Raw genomic sequence first — 21036 nt, forward strand, 5'->3', positions numbered from 1 at the left:
AATGTATAATTATGAAATACAAGTTAATAGTCATCTATAATAGTGAAGCTTCTAGCCATTTTAGTTAGGTTTTTTGATATATAGTGATATACTTCAGTTAGATAATCTTCAAACCTTTCAAAGACCTGCAGAATATGGTATTTAAGATGTTTCAAAAATGATAATTTTTTATGACAATGAGACTCATCTGTTCCTGACAGCACCACTCTATTTCAAAGAAACTCCTTATGGAGTTTGTTAGCCATTTTGTCAAGGAACTGCTCTTGCCTGGAATGCTTGATGTTGTTCTATGTGAACTGGACTTTCAGGACCCACAGAAAAATGACTACTGAGGTTGCCTAAAGAAGGTGAGACAATCCTTTGGGGCTCCTGCTTCACAAAGGAGTATACCACGAGCAAGGAAGTCAGGAGTGCGAGGGGTTGGTCCACCCACTGAGGCAGTGTGCCTGTTCTAATGGGATCTCACCAAATCCAGCTGGACCAGGACTGAATGAGAATGTGATCAAACTGGACTCTCTGAATGTGGCTGAGAAGGGGGGCTGACTGAGAAGCCATTGATAAAGGCACTGGGACTTGTTTCCACTGCATGCACTGGCTTTTTGGGACCCTAGTCTATTTGGATGCACAGCTTCCTAGGCCTGGATATGGGGGGGCTTGGACTTCCCACAGGGCAGGGTTTCCTGCCCTCTCTTAAAAATGGAGGGGGAGAGAGGAAGGGGAGTGGGGGAGTGGGAGGGGAATGGGAGGAGGGGAGGAAGTGTAAATTTTTGAATGGAAAAAAAAAGAAAAGAATCTACCAGATATTTGGAGGACACAGAGGAACTGACTGATAAATTACCAATATAGGCAGAACACTCTTGGAAATTCCTGCTTCACAGAAAAGTCTGCTAGATATTATGGGCCAGTAGGCTGAAGATGGGTGCCTGCAACATTGCAAAAGAACTTTGAGTGACCAACAGGCAGTGAGATGACTCTGTCAATTCAAGATTTTTGGAAGATGTTGACAATATATTTCCTGTTTACTTAGGTAATATTATACCCTTCTGGGATCTTTAAAGGACTTGAAGAATAGATAGTTATAGTTTTCCTTAGTTGTGATAAAAGATAAAGTAGATATCAATAATGTAACTGTAATTCTTGATTGATAACTGTTTTTGTTGTATGTACTTATACTATGTTAAAGTTAAAACAATCCTCTTTAAACAGAAAGGGGTAAATGGTGTGGGAAATCCTTTTGTATATGTGCGACATTTGTTACTTAATGAATCAAATATTTATTTTGGCCACAGGTTTAGCATAATAGAGAAGGCAGGAAAAATTAAACTGAATGCTGGCAGAGTCAGTGAGAAGCTATAGGTCAGCCAGAAGAGAAAGAAGTGAGTTACCAGCCAGAACCTTATTGGTAAGCCACGAAACTCATGGTAAAATTTAAAATATCAGAAATGGAATAACCAAAGATATAATAGCTACCTTGCAGTACACTTAAGTGTTTGACCAAGCAGTGGTTTAAATAATATAGTTTTTGTGTGATTATTTCAGGAGTCTTTGCAGCACGGATATGAAAAAGTGGCCTCTGCCAACAGTCACACTCCTATAATTGCTCTTGTAGAGGTTATTGCCTCAGACCTGCTCCTGGGGAGGGCACTGGCTCAGAGCTGTTCCTCCAAATGTCCCTGGCTCAGAAATGCTCCTGCAGAGGTCACTGATCATACAGAGGTCTCTGTCTCAGATCTCAATGGCTTTTCTTGCCCAAAAGTTCCGAATCTTTCCAAAAACCTTCACAAAGCAACATGATCAGGTCTATTACAGCAATACAACACAATTCTGGTAATAATTTGTTTTCACCTGGAGTGTGGTTATTGTGATAAAAGATGTAGACCAAAGCAGCATTGGTAACAAAGGGATTATTGGTTTACACTTTCTCATCACTTTTCATCATCAAAAAAAGTCAGGACAAGAACTCAATAGGATGGTATCTCAAAAACAACTTTGGGATACCATCTTACACCTGCCAGAATGGCTAAAATCAAAAACACCAATGATAACCTATGCTGGAGAGGATGTGGAGAAAGGGGAACACTCATTCATTGCTGGTGAGAATGCAAACTTGTGCAGCCACTTTGGATATCAGTGTGGTGGTTTCTCAGAAAACTGGGAGTCAACCAGACTCAGGATTGAGCAATTCCACTCTTGGGAATATACCCAAGAGATGCCCAGTCATACTACTAAAGAATTTGTTCAACTATGTTCATATCAGCACTATTTGTAATAGCCAGAACCTGGAAACAACCTAGGTGCCCCTCAATGGAAGAATGGATAAAGAAGGTGTGGCACATATACACATTAGAGTTCTATTCAGTGGTAAAAAAAAACAATGACATCTTGAATTTTGCATGCAAATTGATGGAAATAGAAAACACTTTATTGAGTGAGATAACCCAGACCCAAAGATATGAATATGGTATGTACTCACTCATTAGTGGATTCTAGCCATAAACAAAGAACATTGATCCTATAGTTCGTGATCATAGAGAAGCTAAGTAAGAAGGTGAACCCAAAGAAAAACATATATTTATCCTCCTGGATATTGGAAGTAGACAAGATTGTCAGGAAAAAGTTGGGACCATAGAGGTGGAGGTAGGGAGGGGGAAAGGGGAGATGGGGAGAGAGAAGGGAGAAGGGGAGGACTGAGGAGAGATTGGGGGAATGGGATGGAGGAAGGGTAGATATGGGAGCAGGGAAGAAGATATCTTAATTAAGGAAGCCATTTTAGGGTTGGCAAGAGACTTGGCTCTAGAGGGGTTCCCAGGTGTCCAAAAGGATGTCCCCAGGTAGGTTTTTGGGCAGTAGAGGAGAGGGTGCCTGAACTGGACTTATCCCATAACCACACTGAAGAATATCTTGCATATCACCATAAAACCCTTCATCCAGCGATGTTGGGAGATAGAGACAGAGCCCTGGACTGAGCTCCCAAGGTCCAGATGAAGAGCAGAAGGAGGGAGAACATAAGCAAGGAATTCAGGACCACGAGAGGGCTGATCTAATGGGAGCTGACTAAGGCCAGCTGGACTGGGACTGAACAAGCATATGATCAGACTGGACTCTCTGAATGTGGCTGACAATGAGGGCTGACTGAGAAGCCAATGATAATGGCACTGGGTTTTGATTAAACTGCATGTACTGGCTTTTGGGGAGCCTAGTCTCTTTCGATACACACCTTCCAAGACCTGGATGGAGGTGGGACAGCCTTGGACTTTCCACAGGGCAGGGCACCCTGACTTCTCTTAGGACTGGAGAGGAAGAGGTGGGAGAATAGGGGGAGGGGAGCAAAATGGGAAGAGGGGAGGAGGTGGAAATTTTAAAGAAAGGAAGGAAGGAAGGAAGGAAGAAAGAAAGAAAGAAAGAAAGAAAGAAAGAAAGAAAGAAAGAAAGAACTCAATAGGACAAGAACCTGGAGGTAGGGACTAAAGCAAATTGATGGAGTGAGCCTTCTCATTTGCTTGCTCACCATTGGTGCTCAACCTACTTTCTTATAGAACCAACCACCTCCAGCCCAGGAAAAACCGTGCCAACAATTGTCTGCTCAATTCTTCATCAATAACGAAGAAAACACTCTATAGGCTTAAGCACAGTCAGTTGTGATGGAGGAATTTTCTCAAATGGGTTTCCCTTCTCTCAGATGACTGTAGCCTGTTTCAAGTTGGAATGAAAGTAGCCAGCACATCTGTGCTCCTACTTGGCACCAATAAGATAATTAAATAAAACATAGCTATATGGTATTTTTATTGGGCTAGAAGTCAACTGAGGGTTTTGAGTTTACTTCAAAAGGGTCTATAGCTGCAAAACTTAGCCAAGGCAGGCAGAATGGGCCTGTGTGGCCGAGAATGTCTCGGACTCGGCACTGGGGCCGGAGTCACGAACTGAAAAACAGCACCCAGGAGGGTGCTGTGTTAGCTAGCGGGCTACCCGCTTGAGTCGGGGGCAAAATAGCCCCACGTTGGGCGCCAAAATGTAGCGGCATAAACGAATGCAGACAGTTTGTAAAAATATATATATAGTTTTAATGTAGAAATAGACTTACAGAACCACCGTTCCCGCGGAGACCAGGAAAGTAGAAGAGACAGCTCGGAGCATGCCCGCCAAATTTATAGGCAGACATTAGCCCGAGGCGAACTCGCCCCCTAAGGGGCGGGACTTATCCCTACACTGTCCTGATTTAATTCACCATTCCTAATGACTCAATGACCGATACTCTCTTTCCAGTCAGTATCACATACATGATATTGGTATTCATTTCTGTTTCCTTTATTTATTTATTTATTTATTTATTTATTTATTTTTTAAAAATTTCCACCTCCTCCCATCCTCCCATTTCCCTCCCACTCCCCCCGCTGCTCCCCTTCCCCCTCGCTCTCCAGTCCTAAGACAAGTCAGGCTGCCCGGCCCTGTGGGAAGTCCAAGGCCCTCCGTCCTCCATCCAGGTCTAGGAAGGTGTGCATCCAAACAGATTAGGCTCCCAAAAAGTCAGTCCATGCAGTAGAATCCAAATCTGTTGCCACTATCATTGGCTTCTCAGTCAGCCCTCATTGTCAGCCACATTCAGAGAGTCTGATTTGATCACATGCTTATTCAATCCCATTCTATCTGGCCTTGGTGAGCTCTCATTAGATCAGTCCCACCATCTCCGCGAGTGGACTCACCCCTCGCGGTCCTGACTTCCTTGTTCATGTTCTCCCTCTTCATCTTCCTTGCTCATGTTCTCTGCTCTTCATCTGGGCCTTGGGAGTACAGTACAGAGCTCCAATGTGGGTCTCTGTCTCTATCTCCGTACACCACCAGTTAAAGGTTTTTTATCAATGGGTTCTCAATCAGCCCCCCATTTCAGTCACATTCAGAGAGTCCAATTTGGTCACATGCTCATTCAGTCCCAGTCCAGCTGGATTTGGTGAGCTCCCATTAGGACAGGCACACCGTCTTAGTGGGTAAACCAATTCCTCGCGGTCCAGACTTCCTTGCTCGTGTTCTCCCTCCTTCTGCTCTTCAATTGGACCTTGGGAGCTCAGTCTGTTGCTCTGATGAGGGACTTTGTCTCTATCTCCACTCATCGCCGGATGAAGATTCTATGGTGATATTCGAGATAATCAGCAGTGTGTTAGTGGGGCAAGGCCAATTCAGGCACCCTCTCCTCTGCTGTCCAAGGACCTAGCTGGGGACATCCCTGTGGACACCTAGGATCCCCTCTAGAGGCAAGTCTCTTGCCAACCCTTAAATGGCTCCCTTAATGTCGATAACTTCTTCCCTGCTCCTATATTCGCCCTTCCCCCATCTCCACCCTCCCACTCCCCCAAGCTCTTTCCAGTTTTTCCCTTCTCCTAGAACTGAACATTATCTAGAAGAGGAAAGGGAAGCATTATTGCCTAACAGATAGGTTCTCTCTCTCTCTCTCTCTCCCTCTCTCTGTGTAAGTGTTTGCAGAGAATGGGATTATTGTGCAGGTTTAAAGCCATTTTGTGTAAAGTAGAAATTACCTAAGGTTCAAAAGACTAACATGGCCTACAGTAAGTTTGCCAAGGCTATGGACCCTAGTGTGGTACTGAGGTGGTTCAGTCTGAGGAGGCTGGGCAGGGATAAAGGTATTTAGTGAATGGTAGGCAGTGTCTTCTCTGTGATCCATAGAACAATTCTGGCTTCCAGTATAAGTTGCCAGAGCTGTGGGGTCTAGTGTGGTGCCCATGAAAGAGACACCTCAATATTCTTACCTTGAAGGTCTTATAGAACAGGTCACTGGTAACTTAACAGCCAATGGCTTTTCTAGCCCAAACATCATCAATCTTTCCACAATCCACCCCAATTCAACACGGTTAAGTTTATTCCAGAATACCCCACAATTCTGGTAATGAATAGTCTTATTTTGGCATATTATTGCTGTTATAAACCACCTTGACAAGGCAAACATGCAGAGAAAGGGATTATTTGGTTACCACTACCATATCATTGTGCATCATCAAAGGAGGTCGGGACCAGAACTCACATAGGACAGGAACATGCAGGAAAGAATTAAGGCACAAGTGATGGAGTGATCCTTATTACTGGCTTGCTCAGTCTGCTTTTCTATAGAACCCAGAACCTCCATCCCAGGGAAAACCCTGCCAACAATAGTCTACTCCCTTCCTCATCAATAACTACGCATGCACAAGTTAGTTTTTATAGGGGCATTTTCTCAGTGGGGTTCCCTTCTATCACATGATTGTAACCTGTTTCAAATTGGAATAAAAATAACCAGCACATATGTGTTCCTGCTTGGCACCAATAAGGTAGTAAAATGTTGTATAGCAATTGTACATGATTGCATATATGTATACACAGATATAGAGTTATAGATATTTTATAAGGTTAGAATCCAACTGAGGCTCCCAATCCAAGAGCAAGGGAGATTCTTCCATTTTCTGGTATCCTCTTCAATTTCTTTCTTCAATTCCTTAAAGTTCTTGTCAAATAGATCTTTTACTTCCTTGGTTAGAGTTACCCCAAGATATTTTATGCTGTTTGTGGCTATCGTGAAAGGTGATGCTTCTCTGATTTCCCTCTCTGCTTCCATATCCTTTGTGTATAGGAGGGCGACTGATTTTTTGGAGTTGATCTTGTATCCTGCCACATTACTAAAGCTGTTTATCAGATATAGGAGTTCTTTGGTGGAGTTTTTGGGGTCGCTTATGTACACTATCATATCATCTGCAAATAATGAAAGTTTAACCTCTTCCTTCCCAATTCGAATCTCCTTGATCCCCTTATGTTGTCTTATTGCTATTGCTAAAACTTCAAACACTATATTGAAGAGGTATGAAGAGAGTGGACAGCCTTGCCGTGTTCCTGATTTTAGTGGGATGGCTTTGAGTTTCTCTCCGTTTAGTTTGATGTTAGCTGTCGGTTTGCTGTAAATAGCTTTTATTATATTTAGGTATGACCCTTGTATCCCTAATCTCTCCAAGACTTTTATCATAAAGGGATGTTGAATTTTGTCAAAAGCTTTTTCAGCATCTAATGAAATGATCATATGGTTTTTCTTTCAGTTTATTTATATAATGAATTACATTGAAAGAATTTCTTTTTTAATTTATTTATTTATTATGCATACAATATTCTGTCTGTGTGCATGTCTGCAGGCCAGAAGAGGGCACCAGACCTCTTTACAGATGGTTGTGAGCCACCATGTGGTTGCTGGGAATTGAACTCAGGACCTTCGGAAGAACAGGCAATGCTCTTAACCACTGAGCCATCTCTCCAGCCCACATTGATAGATTTTCGTATGTTGAACCAGCCCTGCATCTCTGGGATGAAGCCTACTTGATCATAATGGATAATTTTTCTAATGTGTTCTTGGATATGGTTTGTCAGTATTTTGTTGAGGATTTTTGCATCGATGTTCATGAGTGAGATTGGCCTGTAATTCTCTTTCTTGATTGAGTCTTTGTGTGGTTTTGGTATCAGAGTGACTGTAGCTTCATAAAAGTAATTGGGCAATGACTCCTCTGTTTCTATATTGTGAAATACATTAAGGAGTAAAGGCATTAGGTCTTCTTGGAAGTTCTGGTAGAATTTGGCATTGAAACCATCTGGTCCTGGGCTTTTTTTGGTAGGGAGGTTTTTGATAGCCTCTTCTAATTCTTCGCGACTAACAGGTCTATTTAGATTGTTCACCTGGTCCTGGTTTGACTTTGGTATATGGTATTTATCTAAAAACGTGTCCATTTCTTTTACATTTTCCAGTTTTGTGGCATACAGGCTTTTGTAGTAAGATCTAATGATTCTTTGAATTTCCTCTGTGTCTGTGGTTAAGTCCCCCTTTTCATTTCTGATCTTATTAATTTGCATATTCTCTCTCTGCTGTTTGATTAGTTTGGATAGGGGTTTATCAATCTTGTTGATTTTCTCCAGGAACCAGCTTCCTAAAGAAGCTAGATAAGAAGGTGAACCCAAAGAAAAACATATAGCTATCCTCCTGGGTATGGGAAGTAGACAAGATTGCCGGGCAAAAAAATCGGGATCTTGGGGGTGGGGTGGGAGGGGGGAAAGGGGAGATGGGGAGAGAAAAGTGAGAAGGGTAGGATGGGGAGAACCTGGGGAAACTGGATGATTGGGATAAAGGAAGGTTGGATAGGGGAGCAGGGAAGCACATATCTTAATTAAGGGAGCCATCTTAGGGTTGGGAAGAGACTTGGACCTAGAGGGGCTTCCAGGTGCCCAAGGCGAGGTCCCCAGTTAATTCCTGGGGCAGCTGAGGATAGGGAACCTGAAATGATCCGATCCTATAGCCATACTGATGAATATCTTGCATATCACCATAGAACCTACATCTGGCGATGGATGGAGATAGAGACAGAGACCCACACTGGAGCACTGGACTGAGCTCCCAAGGTCCCAATGAGGAGCAGAAGGAGGGAGAACATGAGCAAAGAAGTGAGGACCACAAGAGGTGCACCCACCCGGAGACAGTGGGGCTGATCTACTGGGAGCTCATCAAGAGCAGCTGGACTGTGACTGAAAAAGCATGGGATAAAACCGGACTCTCTGAATATGGTGGACAATGAGGGCTGATGAGAAGCCAAGGACAATGGCACTGGGTTTTGATCCTACTTCATGTTCTGGCTTTGTGGGAGCCTAGCCAGTTTGGATGTTCACCTTCCTAGACCAGGATGGAGGGGGGAGGACTTTGGACTTTCCACAGGGCAGGGAACCCTGACTGCTCTTCATAGTGGAGAGGGAGGGGGAGAGGAGTGGGGGAGAGGGAGAGGGAGAGGAGTGGGGGGAGGGGGGAGGAGTAGGAGGCTGGGAGGAGGCGGAAATTTTTTTCAATAAAAAAAATTAAAAAATTAAAAAAAAAGAATTCAACTGAGGGTCTTACACATACTAAAAAAGGGCTCTAGCACTGATCTCAAGTCTTAGTCCTAATGAATAATTCTGACAACTTTGCAAAAACAAGCAGATATACAAAGACAAGACCACTATGGAAGGAAGTGTGTAACATGAGGTCCTGCTTTTTGGGGTTTCCGTCCCACCCGGTCCCCCAGCCGTTGAAGTGTTCTGTGTGGAATATGGAGACAACAGATGAAAATACAATGTAGTCAACCCTCTTTTTCACTTAATAGTATTTTAATATTTAATAGCAATAAAACTGATAACATTACAGTAGGAAATATTTTAAAAACAATAAATACTGGATTACAACTTCCTATGGTATTATTTGACCAAAGGAGAAGAAAGGCCAGACACGGTGACTGAAGGTGCCATTAGGATATTTGTATATGAGGGAACTCTTGGCAATATTCAGGAAGCTTAAGCATCTAGCCTCACAATCAAGGAACACACCAACCTGGCCCAGTGGCTTCTCTAGATAGTGATGGATTGTTGGGTTCGTAGTGAGGAGACTGTAATGATTACCCTCCTTCACACAGAAAAGAAGGAATGCGCCCTTAGTCTCAACCTCTTTGTTTCTATTTTTTAACCAGGAATTGGTACAGACTCCTACAGCCCAGTCCCAAGAGGCCTTGAAATTCACTTCCCAGTAATATTTCCCTGAGCTGAAGCTCTGTAATCCCCATGAGGCCAAATAGCATCCACAAGTTTCCTCAGATGTATCCTGATGTTGAGGTCTGAAACGGGCTCTTCTCATGACATTAAATAGGTTCTTCATGCAAAGGAACATGAACAGATTTTCAAAGAAAAGGCGCGCTGTGGAAAGAATAAACATTTTAGTTAAAATGACCATTTGTATTTCTGAGGTGACGAAGATCCTGAGAAATTTTTTTGTTTTCAAAAACTGGCTTGGACTAAAGGTTAAATTCATCAAAGCCAAGAACTAGTGCAAGAAACAGAGTGGTAGCATGATGAAAAGTTTTATGAAACATTTTGTAGGTGCTGGAGATGAGGGAGCCTCAGCCGACCTCCGACAGGTGACTTCTAGTTACACCTGACAAAGGGAAGATGTGTGTACTGCAGTCAGGGCCACAGCAAAGGCTGCCCTCCTTGGTCTACATAAGAAGATATTCCTAAAATATGGGCAATGGTTGCTTTCATATTGGTGTTGGTCTTTCCATGTAATTAATCATATTTATACTAAAGAAGGAGCTAAATATACTTTAGAAGTAAATCCCTGTTACTAATTGACCTCCTTTAACCTCTGGTTCCTCTGATACTCTTTCCGCGTGAGGTTGACGTTAACTTTTTGTTGTTGTTATTTGTTTTTCAAGACAGGGTTTCTCTGTAGCCTTGGAGCCTGTCCTGGAACTAGCTCTTGTACACTAACTAGACTGGCCTCAAACTCACAAAAATCTGCCTGCCTCTCTGCCTCCCAAGTACTGGGATTAAAAGTTTATACCATCACCACCCGGCTGAAATTGACTTTTAGATCTACAAGGGTGATTTAGAAACTGCCTCATGTCCTATCAACTAGTTTTATATTCATTGCTCATGATACGGGGCTTTACCTGTTTCGTTATTTTGTGATTTTTTTCTTTTTCAGTTCCTTTTGAGATAGGGTATTACTATTTAAACTTGACTGGCATGGAACTCACTATGTTGACAAGACAGTCCTCAAAGTCACTGGCACTCCTCTCTATGATATTGATGGGATTACTACCGTGCACAACTATATCTTGTGTATTTTTAATCTATGAATCATAATGTAATATAAGAAATCAATTACTAAAGTGTACAAAGGAACATAATTAAATATCTCCACCAGTGGGGGCTCTTAATTTGAATTAGACTGTCCTCAATTAATCATTCCTTATGCATCAATTAAAAACTGATACTCTCTATACAGTTAGTATCACACACAACCTGATGTACTGGTATTCATTTTTGTTTCTTTGTTTGTAAGATAACCAAGTAATTAAGAAGATTACAATATGACTAAACAAGACGTATTTCTCGGGTGTTAAAATATTTGTGATTACAAAGGTTAGCGTACTGTGTAAGGACACATCTCCTATATCCATCATTGCTCACACTCACCTTTGAAGGACTTGAATCTTTCAGTGAGTCCAATCATGGGGAAGGCGGGGAGTTCTGGTTCCAAACCCTGGGGAATGCTCAACTGCATTGACTCACTCCTGCAAGGACAAGAAAATATTGATTTGCCTGATGCTAAAGATATCATCAGTTGATTAGGAAAAACCTCACTCCAACTTCAGCCAAATGGCTCTTGGGCCAATTCCCTTGCCACACAGCCTGACAACATGAGTTCAATCCCTGGAACCCATAGTGGAAGGAAAAACCTTTCTCCTGAAAGTTGTCCTCTGACCTCCACACGTGTGCACTGCTACTTGTGCATGAACACACACACACTCCACATGAATATAACAAGTAATATTTAAACATCTATAACATGTTATGCTCAAAGTTTTTTAACTCTGCTTAACCAATTTCACAGCAATTTCAGGGAATCCCGGCTTGCACCAATGGCTAAACTCACCTTCTGAATATGTCATCCAAACCCTGCAAAGGAAGCAAGATAAATTTAGAATCCTAAATTTTGTTTATAAAATTCATATAAAAGGCAGGCAAATGGCCTGTCTAAACTGAAAATTTATATTTAATTAGCAGGGTAATGCCAACAAGCAGATTAGCACAATTCTAATTCTTGATGAAATGAGGCTGTGAGAGTAAATTATGAGAATACTGGGGTACTGATTATACATTGATGTTGAAACCCCAGCTGTCTGCAAAAGGTAACATTCACTAATCTGAACAAAAGAGCACAGAGGGATACTTTAACTAAGGGTACTTCAAATGTATGACCTCTCCCATGCATGCTGCCTCATGCCTTTAATTACAGAATTGCCAGGATAGAGAACCTAAGATTATTGTGAGCTCTGGGTAATCGTGATTCATGGACTAGAACCCTATCTCAAAATCCCATCCTCCTAAAGATCTCTCAAAGTACAACATTCAAAAAGAAGAAATTAAGTAATAGCATTCTTTGAAATTGTGCACAATATCCAAGTAGAAGCTATAGAGTGTAAGAAATGGCAACACTGAATTTCGGCTTTCAGAGAGGCAAGTTACAAAATCAAAAATTAGGTCATATTTCTCTGAGAATCTACTAACACAATTTTTATTAAAAAAAAATCTTGTTCTGGCAAGATTGTTACAGAATTTAGTTTTTCCAGATTATCACTGAAAAAGAACCTCCTAAAATAAATGCAGGAAATGTTAAAAAATAATCTTAGTAGAACAATCACCAGTGTGAGCCTAAGACAATAAAACCTTTGTCTGCACTCCTCCCTTCTCACCTGGAGTAGCACCACATATGGCTCCTGGGACATCGCCCTGAGTTCCTGAAACATTTCTCTTAGTTGTTTGCTCTTTTGGATCATCATGGCTTCACTTTCTCTGAATTTCTCTAAAACACGACTGCCTTCATTTCTCATGTGCTCAATGTGTTCCTCTTCCTCTTCACAGAGGACTGCACGCCATTTCCTATACTCCATCCTGATCATGTCTTCCCTCATAAGCACGTAGTCCTGAAGAAAACGGGACGTTGTCAATGATATCTATAGAATACTGCAGTCTCCTCCATTGCATCATTCTAGGCTTAAATTTGACAAAGACTCCTATTGCTGTGCTACATACACAATGATGGACTTGTCAGAAATGGAAATTCCTTGGTTTCATTTGTTTCTTAGGTAAAACAATCTTTCAAATTTCCTGCTTAATGAAAATGTCTACTGGATACTATGGGGTCTGTAGGCTGAAGATGGACGCCCCAAAGTTACAGAACTTTGGGTGACTGTAAAGGTAGCAAGATGTCTCTGTCAACTCTAGAGTTTTGGAAGTTATTTACAATGCACTTCCTGTTAACTTAAGTAATACTCTAGCCATCTGGGATCTTTGATGGACTTGAAGAATAGATAGTTATAATTATAGTTTTCCTTAGTTATGATAAATGTAAAGTCGATATGAATATTGTAACTGTAATTCATGCTTTATACCTATTTTGTTACATGTAATTTTACTAAGTTAAAACCTTCCTTATTATTTAGACAGAAAAGGGGAGGTATGTGGGATTCCCCTTTGTATGCTGTGAAAGTGTTTTGTTACCATTGGTTAATAAAGAAGCTTCTTTGGGTCTATGGCAGGGCAGATTAAAGCAAGGTGGGAGTTCCAAGCAGAGATAAAGGAGAAAGTAGCCAGACTCAAAGAGATGCCATGTAGCCAAAGGAGAAAGACACGAGCCACCAGCCAGAACCTTACCAGTAAAATATCAGCTTTATGGTAATACAAATAATAGGTATTGGTTAATTTAAGATGTAAAAGTTAGTTAATAAGAAGCCTGAGCTAGATCCAGCTCAGCCTATCTGGGTGCTGGGATCGAATCCTGAGGGCAGCCGGGCGGGCAGGAATTCCTTTGTTTCAATAGCCTGCCTGCAGCAAGCAAGATAGGCGCTTTCTTTATGAGCTACCCAACCAGCACAGAGATCTGATCTGGGCACCAGGAGAATTATCTCTGGGGCAAGTGAGTTTCTGACCCGCAGCAGCAGCCCAGGGCCTATACTCCTGCATACTGCCTCTCTCTTCCTATCTCACCCAGCTTGCATCCAGAACCCTCCCCACTTCTGCCTCCCTGCCATCTTTGGGCACATAACAGCACCCAGCTCAGCCTGGCTGGGCGCTGGGATAGAATCTGGAGGGCACCCAGGCGGGCGGGAATTCCTTTGTTTCAATAACCTGCCTGCAGAAAGCAAGGTAGGCGCTTTGTTTATGAGCTACCCAGCCAGCATGGAGATCTGATCTCGGGACCAGGAGAGCCATCACTGGGAAGGTATATCAGTGGGCAAGGAGACCTGATCCTGTAAAAGAAGATCCTTAGGGGAGCATTTGGAGGAAGAGATGGGCAGGCGCCTATGCAAGAATTCACCCAACAATCTGAAAAACAACATGAAACCACCAGAACCCAGCAACCTCACAACAGGCGGACAAGAACACCTTAATCAAGGAGTAGTAGAAAAAAAGGGACTTTATGAAAGTGATTGACGTCCTTAAACAGCATGTAAAAAATGCTCTTATAGAAATGGATGAGAAGTATAACAGAGAGTTTGAAGAATTGAATAAAGCAGTGAATGATACCCTAGGAAACCAAGGAAAAACAATCAAACAGATAATGGAAACAGTTCAAGACTTGAAAACTGAATAGGAGACAAGGAAGAAAACACAAACAGAGGGCCAGCTGGACGTGGAAAATCTAGGTAAACGAATAGAGACTACAGAAACAAGCATAACCAGCAGAATACAAGAGATAGAAGAAAGAATCTCAGATTCTGAAGATAACATAGAGAAAATAAACGCACTGATCAAAGATAACAGCGCAACTCAAAGAAGGGAAACACACAAACCCTACTACTAAAAAAGTGACCGGAGTTAACAACCACTGGTCATTAATATCACTTAATGTCAATGGACTCAACTCACCTATAAAAAGGCACAGGCTAAGAGATTGGATACGAAAACAGGATCCAACATTCTGCTGTTTACAAGAAACACACACCTCAACCACAAAGACAGGCACCTACTCAGAGTAAAGGGCTGGGAAAAGGCTTATCAAGCAAATGGACCTAAGAAACAAGCAAGTGTGGCCATACTAATTTCTAACAAAGATGACTTCAAACTTAAATCAATCAGAAAAGATAGAGAGGGTCATTTTATACTCATAACAGGAACAAATCATCAGGATGAAGTCTCAATCCAGAATATCTATGCCCCTAATATAAAAGCACCCACGTACGTAAAAGAAACATTACTAAACATTAAGGCAGCCATCAAAACGCACACACTAATCGTAGGAGACTTCAACACTCCTCTCTCACCAATGTCAATCAGACAGAAACCTAATAGAGAAATAAGAGAATTAATGGAGGTAATGAATCAAATGGACTTAACAGACATCTATAGAACATTCCACCCAAATAGGAAAGAATATACCTTCTTCTCGGCAGCTCATGGAACCTTCTTGAAAATTGACCACATACTCAGTAACAAAGCAAACCTCCACAGTTACAAAAAAAATTAGTAACCACCTGTGTCTTATCAGATCACCATGGATTAAAGTTAGAATTCAACAACAATGCTACCCCCAGAAAGCCTACAAACTCATGGTAACTGAACAATCAACTACTGAACCACACCTGGATCAAAGAAGAAATAAAGAAAGAAATTAAAGTCTTCCTTGAATTCAATGAAAATAAAGAAACAACATACTCAAACCTATGGGACACTATGGAAGCAGTCCTAAGAGGAAAACTCATAGCACTAAGTGCCCATTTAAATAAAACGGAGAAAACACACATTGGAGACTTAACAGCCCACCTGAAAGCTCTAGAAAAGAAGAAGCAGACTCACCTAGGAGGAGTAGAAGACTGGAAATAATCAAACTGAGGGCTGAAATCAATAAAATAGAAACACAGAAAACAATCCAAAGAATCAATGAAACAAAAAGCTGGTTCCTGGAGAAAATCAACAAGATTGATGAACCCCTATCCAAACTAATCAAACAGCAGAGAGAGAATATGCAAATTAATAAGATCAGAAATGAAAAGGGGGACATAACCACAGACACAGAGGAAATTCAAAGAATCATTAGATCTTACTACAAAAGCCTGTATGCTACAAAACTGGAAAATGTAAAAGAATGGACACGTTTTTAGATAAATACCATATACCAAAGTCAAACCAGGACCAGGTGAACAATCTAAATAGACCTGTTAGTCGCGAAGAATTAGAAGAGGTTATCAAAAACCTCCCTACCAAAAAAAGCCCAGGACCAGATGGTTTCAATGCGGAATTCTACCAGAACTTCCAAGAAGAGCTTATACCTATACTCCTTAATGTATTTCACAATATAGAAACAGAAGAGTCATTGCCCAATTCCTTTTATGAAGCTACAGTCACTCTGATACCAAAACCACATAAAGACTCAACCAAGAAAGAGAATTACAGGCCAATCTCACTCATGAACATCAATGCAAAAATCCTCAACAAAATACTGGCAAACTGTATCCAAGAACACATTAGAAAAATTATCCATTATGATCAAGTAGGCTTCATCCCAGAGATGCAGGGCTGGTTCAACATACGAAAATCTATCTATGTAATCCATCATATAAATAAACTGAAAGAAAAAACCATATGATCATTTCATTAGATGCTGAAAAAGCATTTGACAAAATTCAACATCCCTTTATGATAAAAGTCTTGGAGAGATTAGGGATACAAGGGTCATACCTAAATATAATAAAAGCTATTTACAGCAAACAGACAGCTAACATCAAACTAAACGGAGAGAAACTCAAAGCCATCCCACTAAAATCAGGAACACTACAGGGCTGTCCACTCTCTCCATACCTCTTCAATATAGTGCTTGAAGTTCTAGCAATAGCAATAAGACAACATAAGGGGTTCAAGGGGATTCAAATTGGAAAGGAAGAAGTTAAACTTTCATTATTTGCAGATGATATGATAGTGTACATAAGCGACCCCAAAAACTCCAAAGAACTCCTACATCTGATAAACACCTTTAGTAATGTGGCAGGATACAAGATCAACTCCAAAAAATCAGTCGCCCTCCTATACACAAAGGATATGGAAGCAGAGAGGGAAATCAGAGAAGCATCACCTTTCACGATAGCCACAAACAGCATAAAATATCTTGGGGTAACTCTAACCAAGGAAGTAAAAGATCTATTTGACAAGAACTTTAAGGCATTGAAGAAAGAAATTGAAGAGGATACCAGAAAAATGGAAGGATCTCCCTTGCTCTTGGATTGGGAGGATCAACATAGTAAAAATGGCAATTCTACCAAAGGCAATTTATAGATTCAATGCAATCCCCATCAAGGTCCCATCAAAATTCTTCACAGATCTTGAGAGGACAATAATCAACTTTATATGGAAAAACAAAAAACCCAGGATAGCCAAAAACAATCTTATACAATAAAGAAACTTCTGGAGACATTACCATCCCTGACTTCAAACTCTATTACAGAGCTACAGTAAAGAAAACAGTGTGGTACTGGCATAAAAACAGAGAAGTCGACCAACGGAATAGTATAGAAGACCCGGATTTTAACCCACAAACCTATGAACACCTGATTTTCGATAAAGGAGCTAAAAGTATACAATGGAAAAAAGAGAGCATCTTCAACAAATGGTGCTGGCACAACTGGATGTCAACCTGTAGAAGAATGAAAATAGACCCATACTTATCACCATGCACAAAACTCAAGTCCAAATGGATTAAAGACCTCAATATCAGCCCGAACACACTGAACCTGATAAAAGAGAAAGTGGGAAATATCCTACAACAGACGGCACAGGAGATCGCTTTCTATGTATAACCCCAGCAGCACAGACATTAAAGGCAACATTGAATAAATGGGACCTACTAAAACTTAAAAGCTTCTGTAAAGCAAAGGACACTGTCACTAAGACACAAAGGCAACCTACTGACTGGGTGAAGATCTTCACCAACCCCGCAACAAAGGTCTGATCTACAAAATATATAGAGAACTCAAGAAACTAGACTTTAAAATGCTAATTAACCCAATTAAAAAATGGGGCACTGAACTGAACAGAGAATTCTCAACAGAAGAAGTTCAAATGGCCAAAAGATACTTAAGGTCGTGCTCAATTTCCTTAGCAATCAGGGAAATGCAAATCAAAACAACTTTGAGATACCATCTTACACCTGTCAGAATGGCTAAAGTCAAAAACACCAAGGATAGCCTTTGCTGGAGAGGCTGTGGAGGAAGGGGTACCCTCATCCATTGCTGGTGGGAATGCAATCTTGTGCAACCACTGTTGAAGTCAGTGTTTCGGTTTCTCAGGAAATTCGGGATCAACCTACCCCTGGACCCAGCAATACCACTCTTGGGAATTTACCCAAGAGATGCTCTATCACATGTCAAAAGCATTTGTTCAACTATGTTCATAGCAGTATTATTTGTAATAGCCAGAACCTGGAAACAACCTAGATGCCCTTCAATGGAAGAATGGATGAAGAAAGTATGGAATATATACACACTAGAGTACTACGCTGCGGTAAAAAACAATGACTTCTCGAATTTTGCATGCAAATGGATGGAAATAGAAAACACTATCCTGAGTGAGGTATCCCAGACCCAAAAAGAGGAACATGGGATGTACTCACTCATAATTGGTTTCTAGCCACAAATAATGATCATTGAGTCTATAATCTGTGATCCTAAAGAAGCTAAATAAGAAGGTGAACCCAAAGAAAAACATATAGTTGTTATCCTGGGTATGGGAAGTAGACAAGATTGCCGGGCAAAAAATTGGGAACTTGGAGGTGGGGTGGGACGGGGGTAAGGGGAGATAGGGATAGAAAAGGGAGAAGGGGAGAATGGGGGAAACTTGGGGAAACAGGATGATTGGGAGAAAGGAAGGTTGGATAGAGGAGCAGGGAATCACATAACTTAATTAAGGGAGCCATCTTAGGGTTGGCAAGAGACTTGGACCTAGAGGGGCTCCCAGGTGCCCAGGGCGATGTCCCCAGTTAGCTCCTTGGGCAGCTGAGGATAGGGAACCTGAAATGACCCTATCCTATAGCTATACTAATGAATATCTTGCATATCACCATAGAACCTTCATCTGGTGATGGATGGAGATAGAGACAGAGACCCACACTGGAGCACTGGACTGAGCTCCCAAGGTCCCAATGAGGAGCAGAAGGAGGGAGAACATGAGCAAGGAAGTCAGGACCACGAGGAGTGCACCCACCCACTGAGACAGTGGGGCTGATCTAGTGGGAGCTCACCAAGTCCAGCTGGATTGTGACTGAAAATGCATGGGATAAAACCGGACTCTTTGAACATGGCTGACAATGAGGGCTGATGAGAAGACAAAGACAATGGCACTGGGTTTTGATCCTACTTCATGTTCTGGCTTTGTGGGAGCCTAGGCAGTTTGGATGTTCACCTTCCTAGACCTGGATGGAGGGGGGAGGACTTGGACTTTCCACAGGGCAGGGAACCCTGACTGCTCTTCGGACTGGAGAGGGAGGGGGAGAGAAGTGGGGGTAGGGGTAGAGGAATGGGAGGAGTGTGAGGGAAATGGGAGGCTAGGAGAAGGTGGGAATTTCTTTTTTTTTTCTTTCAATAAAAAAAAAGCCTGAGCTAATAGGCTGAGCAGTGTTATAATTAGTATAGTTTCCTCATGGTTATTTTGGTTCTGGGTAGCCAGGAAAGAACAAGCAGCCTCCATCAATACTAAAGCAATGAAGCCCTAAACATTTTCACCTATATAGAAAAACAGGGCTGCCTGAAGAAATGGTATTGATTGATAATTTATATGTTCAGGCAAATGTGAAACTCTTCATGCATTAATTAGAATACATGTTGCAGTCCTAGAGTCTAATGCAGTTTGCTGAACTGTGAGCAATTGATTCATTTGTCTCAGACTCTTTTTCCACACAGCCAGGCCTTCTTTCCACCTGCAGAGCTATATTTCACACTCAGAATTCAAGGCCATTAGCCGGGTGGTGGTGGCACACGCCTTTAATCCCAGCACTCGGGGACAGAAGCAGGCGGATCTCTGTGTGTTCAAGGCCGGCCTGGTCTACAAGAGCTAGTTCCAGGACAGGAACCAAAAAAAAAAAAAAAAATACGGAGAAACCCTGTTTTGAAAAATCCAAAAAAAAAGGAAGAAGAAGAAGGCCATTATAACATGTTTTCCTAGTAACATATTTCATGCCTTATACCTAAATCTTGAATGACAATTTGACAAAATAAGTATTTTGAACAGATTTCCAGCATAAATCTCATACTCACTATAAACAAAATTCTGAAAATGCTCTCTGCCTCTACATTCTCTTGAATTTCTTGGATCTTCTCCAATAAAGATGCCATTTGCTTTAGAAGTCTCTCCTGTAAGAAACAATGAATATAAGCTTTTGATAAACAGTAATGATGGGTAGATTTTCGAACATTAAATAAAATAACTTTATCAAGAAGAATCATAATGTTCCTTTTTTAATTCAGGTAACTTTGAATTTTAGATTTAAGACATATAAATAGAATATGGCATATCCCTTAGTTCAGGTAAAGTGATAAATAATTATGAGTAATATCTGGGTAATTTACATAACATTGGGTTTCCCACAAGCTTCTCTATAACTGACTTCACTGGATTTTCTAATATAATCTCCAATCATAGACACTTTTAAAAAATATGGATACACTATTTCACTTTCCAATGACCTGGAAATAATGTAAAATAAAACAACACAAGTGGTCTTTACACCCACGGGTCTCCCAAGCAGTGTTCACATTATAGTCACTCTCTCTTCACTAGCTGCTAATAAAGTGCCACAATTCAGAAAAGAGTGGATTCCTCATAATCAGGACCAGCATCTTCCTGTTGTCCACTGAGCCTCACTCTCCAGGTTTCATGTTCTCTCAGAAATATCACTCACCATTTGATTCTCAGCAGCTGCTTCTATGGGACAGTGTCTGTGACCTCTGTGTATGTGGGAGTCAGAGCAGAGCTGACAGAGGGAGATCCTGGTCTCCATACAGAAGATCCCCTTGGTCTCCTTGTGGGTTACACACTGATGCTCCTCAGAGCTCAGGAACTTCATGAGGCTGGCTTGTCTGGCAATGGACACCAACTTCTTCAGAACAATGTTGGTTCTGAAGTTCTTCTGCTGGGATGGTTCCCTACACATAGGGCATTGGACAGGGAGCTGGCTGTCTTCCCAGGAAAGATGGAGGCAGGCTCGACAGAAGCTGTGGCCACAGCTTATGGTGACTGGGTCTATAAGGTAGCTCATGCAGATGAAGCAGTTGAGTTCTTCAGCGAAGGCTTGTGAGAGGCCTGACTCCATTTTGCTGAAGGAAGAAAATCAGAATTACTATTATTAGACCAAGAGAAGGAAAAAAACTTCCCAAAATTTCATTCAAGTTGTAATTGTTATGTCTAAAACAAAACACTCTTCAGTTTTTGGTGACCAAAAATCAAAATAAG

At 41.4% G+C, this 21036-nt stretch overlaps 1 protein-coding gene across 1 annotated transcript; it reads right to left on the reverse strand.

Moving 5' to 3' along the window:
* Window positions 1-9229: 9229 nt before the first annotated feature.
* LOC142846736 (tripartite motif-containing protein 43-like) lies at window positions 9230-20896 on the reverse strand. The gene is made up of 6 exons (XM_075967562.1): window positions 20486-20896; window positions 19842-19937; window positions 12294-12524; window positions 11474-11496; window positions 11014-11111; window positions 9230-9729 (listed from the first exon to the last, which is right to left on the reverse strand). The coding sequence occupies exons 1-6, from the start codon at window positions 20894-20896 to the stop codon at window positions 9230-9232; spliced, it is 1359 nt and encodes a 452-aa protein (XP_075823677.1).
* Between the last annotated feature and the right edge of the window lie 140 nt (window positions 20897-21036).

This window comes from Microtus pennsylvanicus, chromosome 3 (assembly GCF_037038515.1).
Source record: "Microtus pennsylvanicus isolate mMicPen1 chromosome 3, mMicPen1.hap1, whole genome shotgun sequence".
Lineage (NCBI taxonomy): Eukaryota > Metazoa > Chordata > Mammalia > Rodentia > Cricetidae > Microtus > Microtus pennsylvanicus.